The sequence below is a fragment of the Sorex araneus genome, chromosome X, assembly GCF_027595985.1.
Source record: "Sorex araneus isolate mSorAra2 chromosome X, mSorAra2.pri, whole genome shotgun sequence".
NCBI classification, from domain to species: Eukaryota; Metazoa; Chordata; class Mammalia; order Eulipotyphla; family Soricidae; genus Sorex; species Sorex araneus.
The window spans coordinates 223,532,842-223,547,968 of NC_073313.1; the positions used below are offsets into that span (position 1 = coordinate 223,532,842).

The window sequence follows — 15,127 nt, forward strand, 5'->3', positions numbered from 1 at the left end:
TCGGCTGCGTGCAAGGCAAACACCCTACCCGCTGTGCTGTTGTTAGGGTTTCTTTAGACTGACATTGATTTTTTTAAAAGTGCTAGTGTTGAGCTGGACTAACGTGAGGTTTATTGTACTAACCATGTGTAATTCCCTCATTCTAGAGCGCACCCTTTGATCTCTTGACAAAATAGCTATATAATGAGGACGAGAGAATAAAAAGGATCTGCAGGGCAAGTTAGCAGGATGGGCTGTTAGTATATTGTTACTTCATTTGTATATTGGAATTTCCATTTGCACTGAGGGTGTCCCATGACCTTTTGGAAGATGAAGATTTTTGAGCAGACAGATTCTAACTCAAATACTGGTTTTCATGTAACAGCAGCCTTTTTAAGAGATGCTGTTTTACACTGAACTCACTATTAGGAATAGAGAGGTATAAAAGATGAATGGAACCTAGTTCTTACCGTCACGGCGTTTATGGTGGCCTTTTTTGGTAGGCCAGCTTAAGGCTGCTTTTCTGTTCCGTTTACATGTCCTTTGCATAGGGTTTCTCACAGTATTCTCATCTGCCTCCTATCTCTTTCCACAAAGACCATCTCCTCTTGATAACCAGCACTGGCTCAGTAAGTGACTTTGAGTAAGTGAAGGGGAGAAAAGAGGGAGAGAGTGGAAGAGTTGGGAGGGAGGAAAAGGAAGCAAGTTTTGTGGGGTTCAGAGAGGTTTGGGAGGGGCCTTATGGGTAAGGCCTGGAGGGTGGGAGTAGTGAGGGAGGAAGCCTGACTGGGGACAGGCAAAGGGAAGGCAGATTTGAGGAATGCTGCCTTTGTGTATTCCCCTAAGTCGAGGGGTAGGTTTGAGTCTGGGCTGCCTATGTAAGTATTTTGATTTCTTTATGCAGTGAGGAAATTTGGATGGGTGAGTTAAGACCACATGTTTACTTTGGAAAGATAAAGTTAGCATTGCAGTGTGGGGTTTATTTGAAAGTGAGGGAGCTGTACAAGAAGCAGTGAAAACTAGAATTAGATGCTTTTGAAGCAGAGAAGGGAAAAGGGCATTGATAGAGTCTAAGAATGCATAGAGTTGAAGAAGGAAGAGGAAAACACAAAAATGAAATCCTACTTTTATGAATCCAGGTCACTATCACTGTCTCTGTCATCCCGTTGTTCGTCGATTTACTTGAGCGGGCACCAGTATTGTCTCCATTCCTCCCAGTCCTGAGATTTTAGCAGCTCTCCTTACTAGTCTTTCCCAACGATTGGAGGCTCTTTCAGGGTCATGGGAATGAGCCCTGTCATTAATGTTTTCGGCATATTGAATACGCCACGGGTAGCTTGCCAGGCTTTGCTTGTGTGGGCGGGATAATCTCGGTAGCTTGCCGGGCTCTCCGAGATGTATGTGTGTGTGTGTGTGTGTGTGTGTGTGTGTATATAGTACTCTTTGTTGCCAATGAATCCAGGTGATTAAAAGAAATTAGTAGATTGGATATTCTGTAAGGGAGGGAAAAGAGAAAACATCACTTATTTTGGGTCTCCCAAATTGGAGATTCTGAGAATCTGTTATTGGTCATTGAAATGCCTAGTTATTAGAAAGATTTGGACTTTCTAAAAGATTTTTTAGAGGCTGGAGCGATAGCACAGCGGATAGGGCGTTTGCCTTGCACGTGGCTGACCTGGGTTGATTCCCAGCATCCCATATAGTCCCCTGAGCACCTCCAGGGGTGATTCCTGAGTGCAGAGCCAGGAGTAACCCCCCTGTGCATCGCCAGGTGTGACCCAAAAAGCAAAAAAAAAAAAAAAAAATCTTTTTAAACTTTCTAAATTTTCTCGTTTATGAGATCATTTAAAAATCTTTTTAAAGACAAGAATTGTGTATTTCCTTCACTTTACAAATAGAAGTGTATATCAGAGGCATTTCCCCCCTCCCCCCACTTAGTACTCACTGCCTATGTGCATTTAGATTTAAAAGAACACTTTGTAAAAGCTCTATGATCTTGGGTGCTGGAATCACTGGTGTACAGCTTACAGGTAGAAATTTGGAGATCCATCTGTGATAAAGGATCATTTTGGCCTGGGAGTTGATGAGGGTTCATGGAGGGAGAATATATGAAGATGATGATAGAAAAGAAGTCCAATACAGAACTTTAAAATAAAATTGGGGGCCACAATCAGTGGTGCTCAGAGCTTACTCCTGGCTCTGTACTCAGGGATCTCACTTCTGGTGGGCTCGGGGGACCATATGTTACTCGGGATGAACCCAGATTGGCTTTGTGCAAGGCAAATGTCCTACCCCCTGTACTATCGCTTCAGGCTCCTCCAGTAGAAAACTTGGAGAACATAGAGCCAGTGAGAATAGGTTAGACAACATCCTAAGGCATTCCAGAGTCAGTGAAGAGCATTTCAAGGAGTGACGCAAGCAGGAGAGAGGTTAGAAGCTGCTGATAAATCAGTAGTTACTAGACAGTTTGGAGAGCGTCCCAGGCCAGCAGGCAGGCGAATGTATCTTGGACTAGTCTGAGGCAGATTTCAAGGATTGGTTCTATTTTTCCTTGATGGCCATGACAGGCTGTCTTACCCTGAACCCCCGTATCCCGGCTTGGCAGAGGTCAAGAAAGTAACATTTGTCCTGATTGTTTGGGTGCTTTGGGTGGTACAAGGTCAAGTTTTCCAGACCAACTACGTTCACAGCTGTGAATCTAGCAAAAGACTGATAACTCCCTCAAGTGGAGCCAGTCGCCAGTCAGGCTGGGGAACAAATAATATCCACTTAAAATAATTCAGTGACTAATAACAATAACTGGTCTTGAGCTAGTCCATTGTTGATCCCCTGTATCCTCGTGAACCGGATCAGATTGAGGAGCTTTTAAGCTGGGACAAGGGAAGGTTTGCTGTCCATCGGCAGCAGTTCTTTGAACTTTTGAGTGCACTAAAAAGAACTGGTTTCTCTTTGTAATTCATGAAAAGGTCAGACTCAGCATGATGGTTCCAACATATCTTGAAAAGGCTACATCACGAGTTGCAAAGCTACATAGCGGGTTTTCAACTTACTTTTATGTGCAGTGTTGTATTAGTATCTTTTTACTATGAACTTCAGATCTAGAGATGTAGATAAGGTTATGGAGGTTTCCATCTGATAAGGATTTTCCTTTAAAACAAATCCAATTAATATATAAAGCGGTGAATATTTAAGTGATCTCAGGCTTTTGTAGGATATGAAAACATTTTCTTAAATCTAGGTGCTCAAGGAGAAAATTTCTTTCCTAGCAGTAAGCACAGACTGAATAGTATCCCAAGACACTAAATAGTTTACTTATCTTTTATCTGTTATCTTGACTTTGGGAATGTATGTTTATTTTGTCATAAACATACAAACATAGAAACATACTATCAATTCTTACCAATAGAGAACCAAGTCTTACCCATTGTTTAAGGTATTTTTTTTCCCTAGCAGTGAAGAAATTTTTCTTCCTTTATGGGTTAAGATAAAAGGATGAAAGTTGGAAATTAATACTTCTAAAATCATTGCCATACCTTAGAAGAATAAACCCAGATTTTGTGTTGCCAGCTATTTTCATTAGTTTCTCTTCTATATTTTTCTAACTTCTTTTTTTAAATTCATACAAGTTTCAGAAAAACTGTTCCTGGTGCGTGGCCGCACAGTCTCTCATGGTATTCATAATAAGCAATAGAAAATAAATTATCTAACATCTGTCTGTCACAGGCAGACTAGAATGGTGGTGGGAAATCCAAATAATGGTGATAGGAAGGTATAATGGTGGTGGGATTAGTGTTGAAATATTGAATGTAATCAATGTGAACAACCTTATGAAAGTTAAATTTTAAAATTTAAAAAATAAAGAAAACACTGTTCCTGATTTTTTGTTTGTTTTGTTTTGCTTTTTGGGTCACACCCAGTGATGCACAGGGGTTACTTCTGCCTCTGCACTCAGGAATCATTCCTGGTGGTGCTCAGGGGACCATATGGGATGCTGGGAGTTGAACCTGGGTTGGCTGCGTGCAAGGCAAACACCCTACCCGCTGTCCTATTGCTCCAGCACCCCTGATTTTTTCTTAAATCTTTTCTCTTTCCGTAAACCAAACGTCAATTATAATGAAATAGCAACTCTACCCTGGACCTTGTAAAGTTACAGTTCTCATATAAAAACGGTGGTGTGTGTGTTCATATATTTGTGTGTACTCGGTATGCTCTTGAGTTGAAAGCTTATGCTACTGTTGGCATTGGGAATAGAATGGGAAAATACATTGCTTTTTTTTTCCTTTCAGGAACGTTAGCTGATCTTCTCCCTGTTACTCTGTGTAGACTTGAACTTGAGTCTGTATTGAGCTCTGTTTTTATGGGCTCTTGTGGGCCCAGATGAGGTTCTCCCTGGAGACTCCTGGCGTGGAAGGACAGGCCACTCTCCTGCGGGGGGATGAAGAAGATGCAAGCATGCCTTTGATCTGGGCAGCTGAGGAGCAGGAACATTAAGGTAGCCTTGAACCTGGATGATCCCAGAACCTGTAGGAGTTTGTGGTACCCAGAGGGCATGCTGAATAGGGACCTTTAGTATTGTTTGCCAAAATTGCCAAATTAGGGGAGGAGTCTCCTGAAAGGCAGCTAGTGACCTGGGTAATGATAATTTCCCGAGGCACCCTGAGGCTATTTCCTGAAGCAGAAACTTCCTGTCTTGAGTGTGAACACTTTTATAAAATGAAAAAAAAAAAAAACCAACCATTGAGAGATCACTAGTTGATCAAAATGGATTGTGGTTAATACAGGGATTGCAGGAGATGGGGCTTCCGGAGAAGTCAGTCTTTCTGGGGCTTGGCTGAGGCATTCTCCTTGCTTGAGCTGACAGAAGTGAATGGTTGCTGGCATACAGCAGAAGCCCAGATTTGGAGACATTTGGCATTTAGATATTTACCTGAATATCCCTCTGCTTGCATTATCTCCTAGTTAATGATTGCACCTACTCTGTTGACGTTAGACTTGCCATTTTACTCTGATGTAAGTATTTTATCCTTTTGTAAGTTTCTCCTTTCAATTCTAAGAGTGCATTGATTGCAAGTGTTTCTCTTAAATGGAAGTACTTGGCCAACTCCTCTTTGTATGTGGGAGGTCTCCAGGCAACTGTGAATAACTTGAAGGCTGCAAAGAGGTCAGGAAGTTCTTTGCTGGGTCTTGTTCTGTTTCTATAAAGGCAGGGCTCTCTGTCTTGCTGGGAATCTGAAAATTTTTCTTCTGTGGCTCTGTGTTAGACTCTCTGCTGCTGCTTTGGCAGGCACTCCCACCCTCCCAGATTTCATCCTTGATTTCTTTCCTTTATTACACTTAGACCCCAGTGTTTTCTAAAGTAGTGATATTTCCCAATGGCGTGAGGAGGGCGGGTGGGGGGTACTGGAAAGACTGGGGTGCTGAGTGCTATTGGGGTACAACTGGGAGCCACTTTCCATTTGTTCCCTTAAAGGATGGAGTTTTCTCAGGAGGGAGGTGTGCTAAGTGATTTTTTTTTTCTCTTGAAAAGCGGGTGGTAGGCTAAGTAAGTTTGGGAACCTTAGGTCGGTTATTCTACATACAGCACAGTTCTGCCTCAGTGCTGCCCTCCATACCATGTTCAGGTGCCTGTGGTTGAAAGAAAGTCCTATCATTCTAAATTGTCTATCCCAAATATTGTTGAATTCTAGATTCTCACATATGTAACCCAATAGTCATCTATTATCACTCCAGTCTTCTGCAGCCAGTAGGTGGTAACCTGCCTCTTTATTCCCAGTTCCTAAATGTACTGCCTTTTGTCTTACCCCCACTTCATACTGAAATTTAATCTCCTTGTGGCTAAACTGATCTTGCTAAATTTTCTAAGATAGGAATTGCTTTACCTATCTTGTAGGACTGTTGTGAGGATTAAATATAATATACTGTGAGATGGGTATTGTAGTCTTTGATACAGAGTAAGTGTTCATTGGATGGTGATGAAATAGACTTCTTACCTCCTTATAAACTTGATTATCCTTCATTTCACCTCTGTCTATATCATGAAGTAGCTAAATGAATAGTCAAAAATGGGAGATTTAGCACTTCATGAGCCTTGTTGAGACCGCAGGCTCCTACTTAGATGTGAGAACAGGCAAATTAATCTGTGAGCTTTTTATTTTTCTCTTTAAAATGAAAGCAATTACACTGATCATTAAGATTGTTGGGATAGTAAAATGAAATTAAGTATATGGACCACGCTTCCTTAACACTCACTTGCTCCGTACGTGCTCTGAGTGTATATTCTTTCCACACTGCACTCGTAAATCCCATCATATGTCACAAATAGATTTAAGTAGGTTTGGACCAAGTGTAATAAATATTTCCTCTCTCCTTTCTGCAGGTTAAGCCCATCACAGTAATGGCTGCAGCCTTACCCAGGACCCTGGGGGAGTTGCAGCTGTATAGAATATTACAAAAAGCCAATTTGCTGTCCTATTTTGATGCCTTCATCCAACAAGGCGGTGATGATGTCCAGCAACTCTGTGAAGCTGGTGAAGAGGAATTCTTGGAGATCATGGCCCTCGTGGGCATGGCCAGCAAGCCCCTGCATGTGCGAAGGCTTCAGAAGGCGCTTCGAGACTGGGTGACCAACCCCGGCCTCTTCAATCAGCCGCTGACGTCCCTGCCGGTCAGCAGCATCCCCATCTACAAATTGCCAGAGGGCTCGCCAACCTGGCTGGGACTGTCCTGCAGCAGTTACGAGAGGAATAGCAGCAGCGCCCGGGAGCCTCACTTGAAAATCCCCAAGTGTGCCGCCACCACGTGTGTGCAGAGCTTGGGGCAAGGGAAGTCAGATGTGGTGGGGAGCCTGGTGCTGCAGGGCATCGGGGAGTCCAGACTCTGGCAGGGCCCCCATGCCACAGAGAGCGAGCACAGCCTCTCCCCGGCTGAACTGGGCTCCCCAGCGTCCCCAAAGGAGAGCAGCGAGGCCCTGGACGCGGCTGCCGCGCTCTCCGTCGCCGAGTGTGTGGAGCGAATGGCCCCCACGCTGCCCAAAAGTGACTTGAATGAAGTGAAAGAGCTGCTCAAAACCAACAAGAAGCTGGCCAAAATGATCGGCCACATCTTTGAGATGAGCGATGACGATCCCCACAAAGAGGAAGAAATTCGCAAGTACAGCGCCATCTACGGGAGGTTCGACTCCAAGAGGAAGGACGGGAAACATCTCACACTGCACGAGGTAGAGTGCTCACTCTAACCCCCGCCTCCTAATGTTTGGGTTGTGTTCCTTTGAGATAAGTTTATTAATAGTTTGTAGCAAAAGACATGTTCCCTGGAAGCAGTATTCAAAACATTTAGATGTTAGCAAAAATACAACTTTTTTTTTTTTTATGAAAATAGACTGTATTGTTGTGGTAGGGTATTTTTGTGTTGAGCTCAAGCACAGTGTAGGGTGATGCGTAGAAAAATGTTCAAATTTGAGCAGTGAAAATACAGTCTGTGAATTCAGAGGCAGGGAATGAAAGAATTAGAATTTCTTTCTAATGAAATGAAAATGGATTTCAATATACTTTAGTAGGTTTTTTTTTTAATTTTAAGATGAAATCATGTTGTAGAAATAGCCAGAACTTAATGGAGTTTCAGCTCGCATGTTTTTGTAAAAACAGAATTACATGAATGTTGGGAGAATCACGGCTTTGAACATTGTTTAAGTTTGACATTTGGCATTAAGAATTTCTCACATTTTATCTTCATAGCATTCTATCCAGAAACATTCTGATTAAGAATGCTTTGTATCCCTTTTGTATTGGCTCTTGATCCACTCCTGTTCACTGGCCTAAACATCATCTTTAAGATTCAGCTCAAGCATTAGCTTCAATCTTTTCGACATATTTTTTCCCCCCAGGTAGTATGACCTTTGTTCCCACCCCCTTATTTTTCACTTTGGGGGTTTTGTGCTCAGGGTCTGCGCCAGCTTTATGCTCCATGTTGCTCTTGGCTGTGGTTGGGGGACATGCAGTGCTAGGGGTGAAACTTGTGCTGAAACCCATTAAACTCTCCCCCAACCCCTCCCTCTGTTTCCACCCTGACACTCACTACTCTCAACACCTTCTACACTTGAATTGAATTTTTTGTTCCCTCACAGTATGTCTTAGGTTTCTTCAAGGATGAGGAAATGTCACTTTCATTTTTTAATGTCTCTGAATTTAATATGCTCATTAATGCCTTGGAAAACAAATGCATTTTTCAGAAAAATACAGACATTATTTCATACCTAACTTTTGGAGGGGTGGAGGAACCTTCCAAGTGGTGCTCAAGAGACCTGGGGCTGCTCCTAGCAGTTGTTAGCCCGAAGGGCGAGTGGTTGAGTGCACCAACTGCTGGGGTCCTTTGGCACTCAGCATTACCAGGGACATCCCTGCCTTGCTTGGGGCCCTCCGGGACTGTATCAGACAGTGCTTATATCATGTGGTGATGCCAGGGATTGAACTGGCATGCAGGTAAACCACATGCAGGGCACACTCCTTAACCCCTGTGGTATCTCTCTGTTTCTAAAATAGTTCACTTTTTTCTTTTTTTTTGTTTCTTTTTTTTTTGCTTTATGGGTCACACCCGGCTATACATAGGGCTTACTCCTGGCTTTGCACTCAGGAATTACTCCTGGTCGTGCTCGGGAGACCATATGGGATGCTGGGAATCAAACCCGGTCGGCCGCGTGCAAGGCAAACGCCCTACCCGCTGTGCTATTGCTCCAGCCCCAATGGTTCACTTTTTTTTTTTATGGCTGTTATTATTTGCAAGAAATAAATCCTCTTTGGAAAAGGTATTCAGTTAAACGTAATATTCATGGTAGAAACATTATATATCTTCTCCTGCCCCACTCTGCCCAACTTGTGCATTAGCAAGAAAAAGAGTAGAAATCATTTACAAAAGGGGTATAAAGAAGTTGAAACTGTAAGTTGATTCTTTTCTGTACCTATAAAAATTGAGTATCTTATTTTGGCCAACTCCATTTCTTATTCTTTTTTTTTTTTTTTAATCTCAGCTGCATACTCAGTAGCACTGTAGCACTGTCCTCCTGATGTTCATCGATTTGCTCTAGTGGGCACCAGTAACGTCTCCATTGTGAGACTTGTTACTGTTTTTGGTATACGGAATACGCCATGGGTAGCTTGCCAGGCTCTGCTGTGCGGGCAGGATACTCTCGGTAGCTTGCCGGGCTCTCGTAGAGGGACAGAGGAATTGAACCCGGGTCGGCCATGTGCAAGGCAAATGCCCTACCTGCTGTGCTATCGCTCCAGCCCGCATACTCAGTACAGCAATGAGAGCTTCTACTACAGTAATATAGTTTAATATACTTACATAGATTCTTTATATTCTTCAGTAATTGCAGTTCTTTATTCACATAGGCTTTGCACATTTCTTATCAGATATAATATGTCTGTGTCAAATGTCTGTAGTACATATTATTTCAATTCATTTCATTTGTATAGTATATAGAAATACAGAAGATATAAAAGGGATAACTTACACATGAAAATTTCTTCCCACTTTAAAATTATCACTTATTTTAAAATTATTAGTATTATTTTAGCAACTTCATCTGATCTTTTAAATTATTTTAGAAAGTGGATTTGGATATTTAAATTGGAGAATTGGCTAGCAAAATTATAGTCTGTGATTTGATATGTTTTGTGCATTTCCTTTGATAGTTGCTATGTGGTACTGCTGATATACAGTAACCTACAAGAATTGTTCCTCTGCTTCCCCCCAGTTCACAAGAATTTATGGAGATTAGAAAGCACATAGTTCATGTTTACTTTGACACTTTAAAATTACCTGTGGGGGCTGGAGCGATAGCACAGTGGGTAGGGCGTTTGCCTTGCACGCGGCCGACCCGGGTTCTAATCCCAGCATCCCATATGGTCCCCTGGGCACCGCCAGGGGTAATTCCTGAGTGAAGAGCCAGGAATAACCCCTGTGCATCGTCGGGTGTGACCCAAAAACCAAAAATAAATAAATAAATAAAATTACCTGTGAACCTATAGAAAATCTAGATTACTTAATAGACTACATCCAATCATTAGTAAAAAACAAAGGGGAAAGTATTGTCAGTTATAGTTATTCTATAATTAGTTTTTCTGTGATTTTTCGAAATAGATGAAATACAAAGTTGGGTCAAGGACCTGTCTTTTTTATCAGATCAAAATTAATTTTTGGGAAATGAATAAACCTAGTCAACCTCAGAAAAACATTCCTACTCTACTTAAAAAAAAAAAACCCAAATGAATTATTTCACACTTGGCTTTTGCTAAGGGGCTCTTCTTTGGATAAATAGGTACAGATGGTATTTAAGTAATGAGACCATCGTGGGTTTCCTGAAATAAGGGAACACTTGAAATGAATGCCAGTAGGCTGAGATGTGGGGGTGTGGGTTTGGAAAATGTGGCTTGTGTTTTTGAAACTTAACTTAGACCACTTGTTACTTATAACTCAAGTGTGTAACTGTGACCCAATAATATAGTTTAGGATAGAATTTTATGAATGATGTTGTTTTCTCTAAACTCATAACCACATAAGAACTGGTGGAAATGCCAGGATTCTGAGGAAATTGAAGGAGAGAAGGTACTGTTAAATTTACCATTTTTGGCATTGTTAGCTTTCAATTTTTTCACTGGACTATATTAACTTGACTGTTTAAAATGAGAGAAGGATTGAGTTTTTCTCAATTCGTGAGGTAAAGAATATTGCTAGGGGAGATAAACAGTGACTTGCCTTGCATATGGCTACATGGTTAGAATCCCTGGCACTACCAGGACTCTGAGCACTGCCAGGAGTCAGTTCTGAGACACAGCAGGTATGTCCCCCTGCTCCCCAAGAATGTTACTATTTGACCTCTATTTCCAGATGAGATACGATGCCCTTTAAATTCACCATTGGCAGTATTTTTGGGAGGTTTATTTTTTCATATAGACTCATCAAATCACTTATTTATTAAAAAAAAATTTTTTTTTTTTGCCTTTTTGGGTCACACCCCGCAATGCACAGGGGCTACTCCTGGCTCATGCACTCAAGAATCACCCCTGGCGGTACTCAGGACCATATGGGATGCTGGGAATCGAACCTGGGTTGGCCGCGTGCAAGGCAAACGCCCTACCCGCTGTGCCATTGCTCCAGCCCCCTGGATCATTTATTTTTAAGGACAGAGCTGTTTGTAGGTTTCTAATGGAAGAAAATTAGGAAGTCATCTACACCTAACTTCTCAACTCTCTCAAGTACATAAGATTCTCTTTTATGTATGAGTTTTATACTGGTTTCTAAACATATAAAGAATTATGAAATTCTTATTGTTATAGACACTTTTTTTGATCAGCCAGGTACAGATTTTTCAAATTTATTTGTAAAATGTTATTACAGTTAAGGTAATGTGTTCACAATGGTGTTGACATTTATGGTCTTGGTACACAGTTCCCTTACCTCACCATCACCAGAGTACCACCTTCAGTCTGTCTATTGCCCCTACTCCCTACCACCCCCGCCCCCCCCCCACTCTCTCTCTCTCTCTCTCTCTCTCTCTCTCTCTCTGCTACACTGTTTTAAGTTAAAGAATCATTAATGCTCTTCTGACCTGGTAAGGTATGGCTTAGTTTATAAGAACCAAAGCATGAAGATAACTGTGAGGGGTTGAGTCCTAGGACCCCATTGATTGTTGGTGTGAATTAAGTGCCCAGAGATAAACACAGAAGCAATCTAAAAGGAAATAAGTTGCTCTTAGGGATGGAATGCATCCATTGTATACACAAGGTTTGGGTTCAGTCCCCAGAACTGTACTGTTTCTGGAGTCCCCTTAGCACAGCCTGGAGGCTAAATGACCCAAAAACAAAATTAAGAAATTCAGGCCTACAAAATGTTTCATCTCTCCTTTGCTGTGTTAGTGGAAAGTAGATGGTAGACAATAAGTTGTGTAACTAGTGGAAATTCTATAGGAGCTATAGGATTACATAAATTTTCAAGATAACTGTCTAGCTCATAAAAAGAAAGATGATGCTAAGTTTAGGTCATTTCTGTTGAGAGTTCTGTGTTGAGAGTTCAAGATTGAATGTTTTTGAGTTCAAGAGTCTGTCTTGAGAGATAAGGAATGCTAAATCTGGGACTCCCATAGATCTGAATAAATTATTTGTGTTAGGATGCTTTTATTTTGAGCTCTCAGTAGAATGGATAGATTTCAGCACTATTAGGTACTCTGTATCTTCTAGAGATAGTTTTAGTAAATTACACTTTTTATGGGTATGTTTATTTTAACTAAGTTTTCAAACTTTGGCATAAAGTTTTTTGTGTTTTCTTTTTGGATGGTATTTATGTTTCGGGGCCATATCTGATGGTATTTGGGGAGCATCTCTGATGGTGCCAGGGCTCTAACAGCAATTGGCTGCATGTAAGACAAGCACCCTCCCATTTATAGTTTTTAAGACCTGCTAATTTTTTTTGTGCATTTACTTTTTTCTTTCCCCTGCATATTTCTATAAAGAGAATGTTTGAGGGTTCCATTCTGCTGTCTGTGTTTCTGTTGGTTTTCTTTCTCGTTGCACTGTTTCTTAGAATCTATTGGTATTTCTGTTTGTGAATTCTTATTTCTTGGGATTTATACTGGGAATATTTTGTAGCCTAGAAGGAAAAAGATACTCTTCAAGGACTTTTGTTTTTGTGTCTTCTGGGCATCTATATTCTGCAGCCCTGGAGCTTTGTGAAAATTTTCTACTCACTTATTGTGAGTTAGGCCTAAAAATCTATGTTATGGATTTGAGTTACAGTATCTGTTCTCTCCACATAGTAGTAAGGTTTTTTTTTTCTTTTCTTTTCTTTTTTTATAGAATCACTCTGAGAACAGTTACAAAGCTTTCCAGTCTAAGTCTCCGTCATACAGTAATCAAACATCCATCCCCTAACCAGTGCACACCCTCCACCACCAAGAGCCCCAGTATATCCCCCCATCCCACTCCTACCCCCACCTGTGTGGCAGATGATTTCCACCTTACTCTCTCTCTGCTTTGATCACATCCCATATTTCGACAAAAGATCCATCATTGTTATTTGGAATTTTCCCCAACAATCAGACCTGCCAAAAAGGCATCATTAGATAATTTGTTTTCTCTTGCTGATATGAAGAGCATTTTGGATTTCTGATATTTTAGTAAAAAGTCTGGAGGGATTTCTGCCAAAAGCTGCTGGGGTCCGAGATTGTTTTGCGTGCCTCTGGGATCATGACCTTTCAGGAGCCAGGAGCCCTTCGTGGGCGGCAACTTGGGACTTCATTGGGGCGGGGAGAGGGGCCAGTTCCAGCCCCCATTCCATGAGGCCCTGCCGTGAGGTCACTGCAGTCTCATAACTGACTGTCCAGTAGGCTCTGAAAAGGAGGCAGCCACCACCCCGCCGGGGAGAAAAGGCGGAAGGGACAAACACCTTTTCGCACCCAGGGTGGCACAGCGCTATAGTTTAATTCTCAGTTCAGATGCATTTCTGCCAAAAAGCCACTGGGTTCTGAGGTTGTTTTGTGTGCCTCTGGGATCATGGCTGTTCAGGAGCCAGGAGCCCTCATGGGTGGCAACTTGGGGTCTTGTCAGGGCATAGAGAGGAGTAGTAAGGTTTAAGACAGGTGATTTCCTTCATATTCTCCTGAGGGTTCACGTGTATTTCTAACTCAGCCTTTCCCTGGGCATGTGGTGCTTGGCATTTCAGCCTTATTTCCATAATAAGAGTATTAGATTCTTTGTCTCTGGTGGATTCTGGGCTTTTCTGCTCTTTCTCAGACTCAGCAGTTCCAAAGGGCTATGAAGATTGAAACTAAGTTTGGTTAGCTTCGCAACTGCCCTCAACTCCTTCATTTGAGATACTGGTTTCATTCCTCTGGGCCTGGCTTGTCCTTACTATCTTAGCACATTGCTACATTTAAAAAATAATATTTTATCCTCTATTTGAGCTACTGTATTTAGATGTGTTTTGTGAGAGGGGCCAGTCCTATGCTAGAACCAAGTCTTAGTTTTTTGACCATAGCTGGCTGTGTTCAGGGATCACTCCTGGCAGAATGAGAAAGTTCCTAAGGGTTGTTTTGTTTGTTTTCTTAAAACAGAAGCTCTGCCCAACAATTCTGGGGGTGTAGGCCTCACCCCTGTCTTGGAGGAGCATACAGTGCCAGGGATAGAACTCAAGACCTGAACATGCTATTTTTTCTCTTGCTCTGCCGTGTGTGTGTGTGTGTGTGTGTGTGTGTGTGTGTGTGTTTGTGTTTCACTTGCTCTGCCACTGTGTGTGTGTGTGTCTGTTTCGCTTGCTCTGCCACCGTGTGTGTGTGTGTGTGTGTGTGTGTGTGTGTGTTTCACTTGCTCCGCCACTTGGCACTTTCCTTCTCACACAGGTTGCCGACTGTATTTCATAGCGCCTTGCTTTGTGGGTATAGCCCAAAATAAAAAAAATTCAGCACAAGTAAGGAAAGTTTTAAGTCTACTTTAAAATTATGGAAAGCTACGTTCAAAATATCATCTAGGGCCTGGCATATAATCTAGTGGCAGAGCATAAGTCTAGATGTTGTAAGACCCTACGGTTTCATCCCAGTCCTATAAGAATTAAGCAAATTCTCTGTCCTATTTTTACAAAAAATATCTTGAATCTATAAATAGAACTAAACATTTTTGTTCATGGAAAGAAGTGGAGGAAATAAGAAAAGAAGTATTAAAAGCACTAAATTAAATAAGAAATAAGAAAAGTTAAAACATTAAGGAAGAGTATCTTGCTATTTTATAATTATTAAAAAAAATTTAGGGGGTTGGAGTGATAGCACAGCGGGTAGGGCGTTTGCCTTGCACGAGGCTGACCCGGGTTCGATTCCCAGCATCCCATATGGTCCCCCGACCACCGCCAGGGGTAATTCCTGAGTGCAGAGCCAGGAGTGACCCCTGTGCATCACCAGGTATGACCCAAAAAGCAGAAAAAAAAATTAGAAACTTAAGATTTTTTAAAACTTTGCATGGAACTTTAGTGGATGGACAACTGTTGTTTAGGCATATTTTTACCATTTTTCTTTGTAGAATATATAATAGTTGCTGATGCAATTACTTAATCTAGAAAACCCTGGTACTACAGATATTGTGAGGGGATAGCTTTGTGAATAGGCATC

At 41.7% G+C, this 15,127-nt stretch overlaps 1 protein-coding gene across 5 annotated transcripts in view; it reads left to right on the forward strand.

Annotated features, from left to right (window-relative positions):
- The window catches only part of NAB1 (NGFI-A binding protein 1), a 49,013-nt gene that overhangs the window by 4,823 nt on the left and 29,063 nt on the right, over positions 1-15,127 (forward strand). For 4 of the 5 annotated variants that reach the window (XM_055120872.1, XM_055120869.1, XM_055120870.1 and 1 more), the window contains exon 2: positions 6,356-7,195. In XM_055120872.1, coding sequence (XP_054976847.1) covers positions 6,374-7,195 — 822 coding nt within the window. In that variant the 5' untranslated portion in view covers positions 6,356-6,373. Of the gene's footprint in view, positions 1-794; positions 4,472-6,355; positions 7,196-15,127 lie in introns of those variants that run through there. The other variant, XM_055120873.1, reaches the window with a different exon arrangement.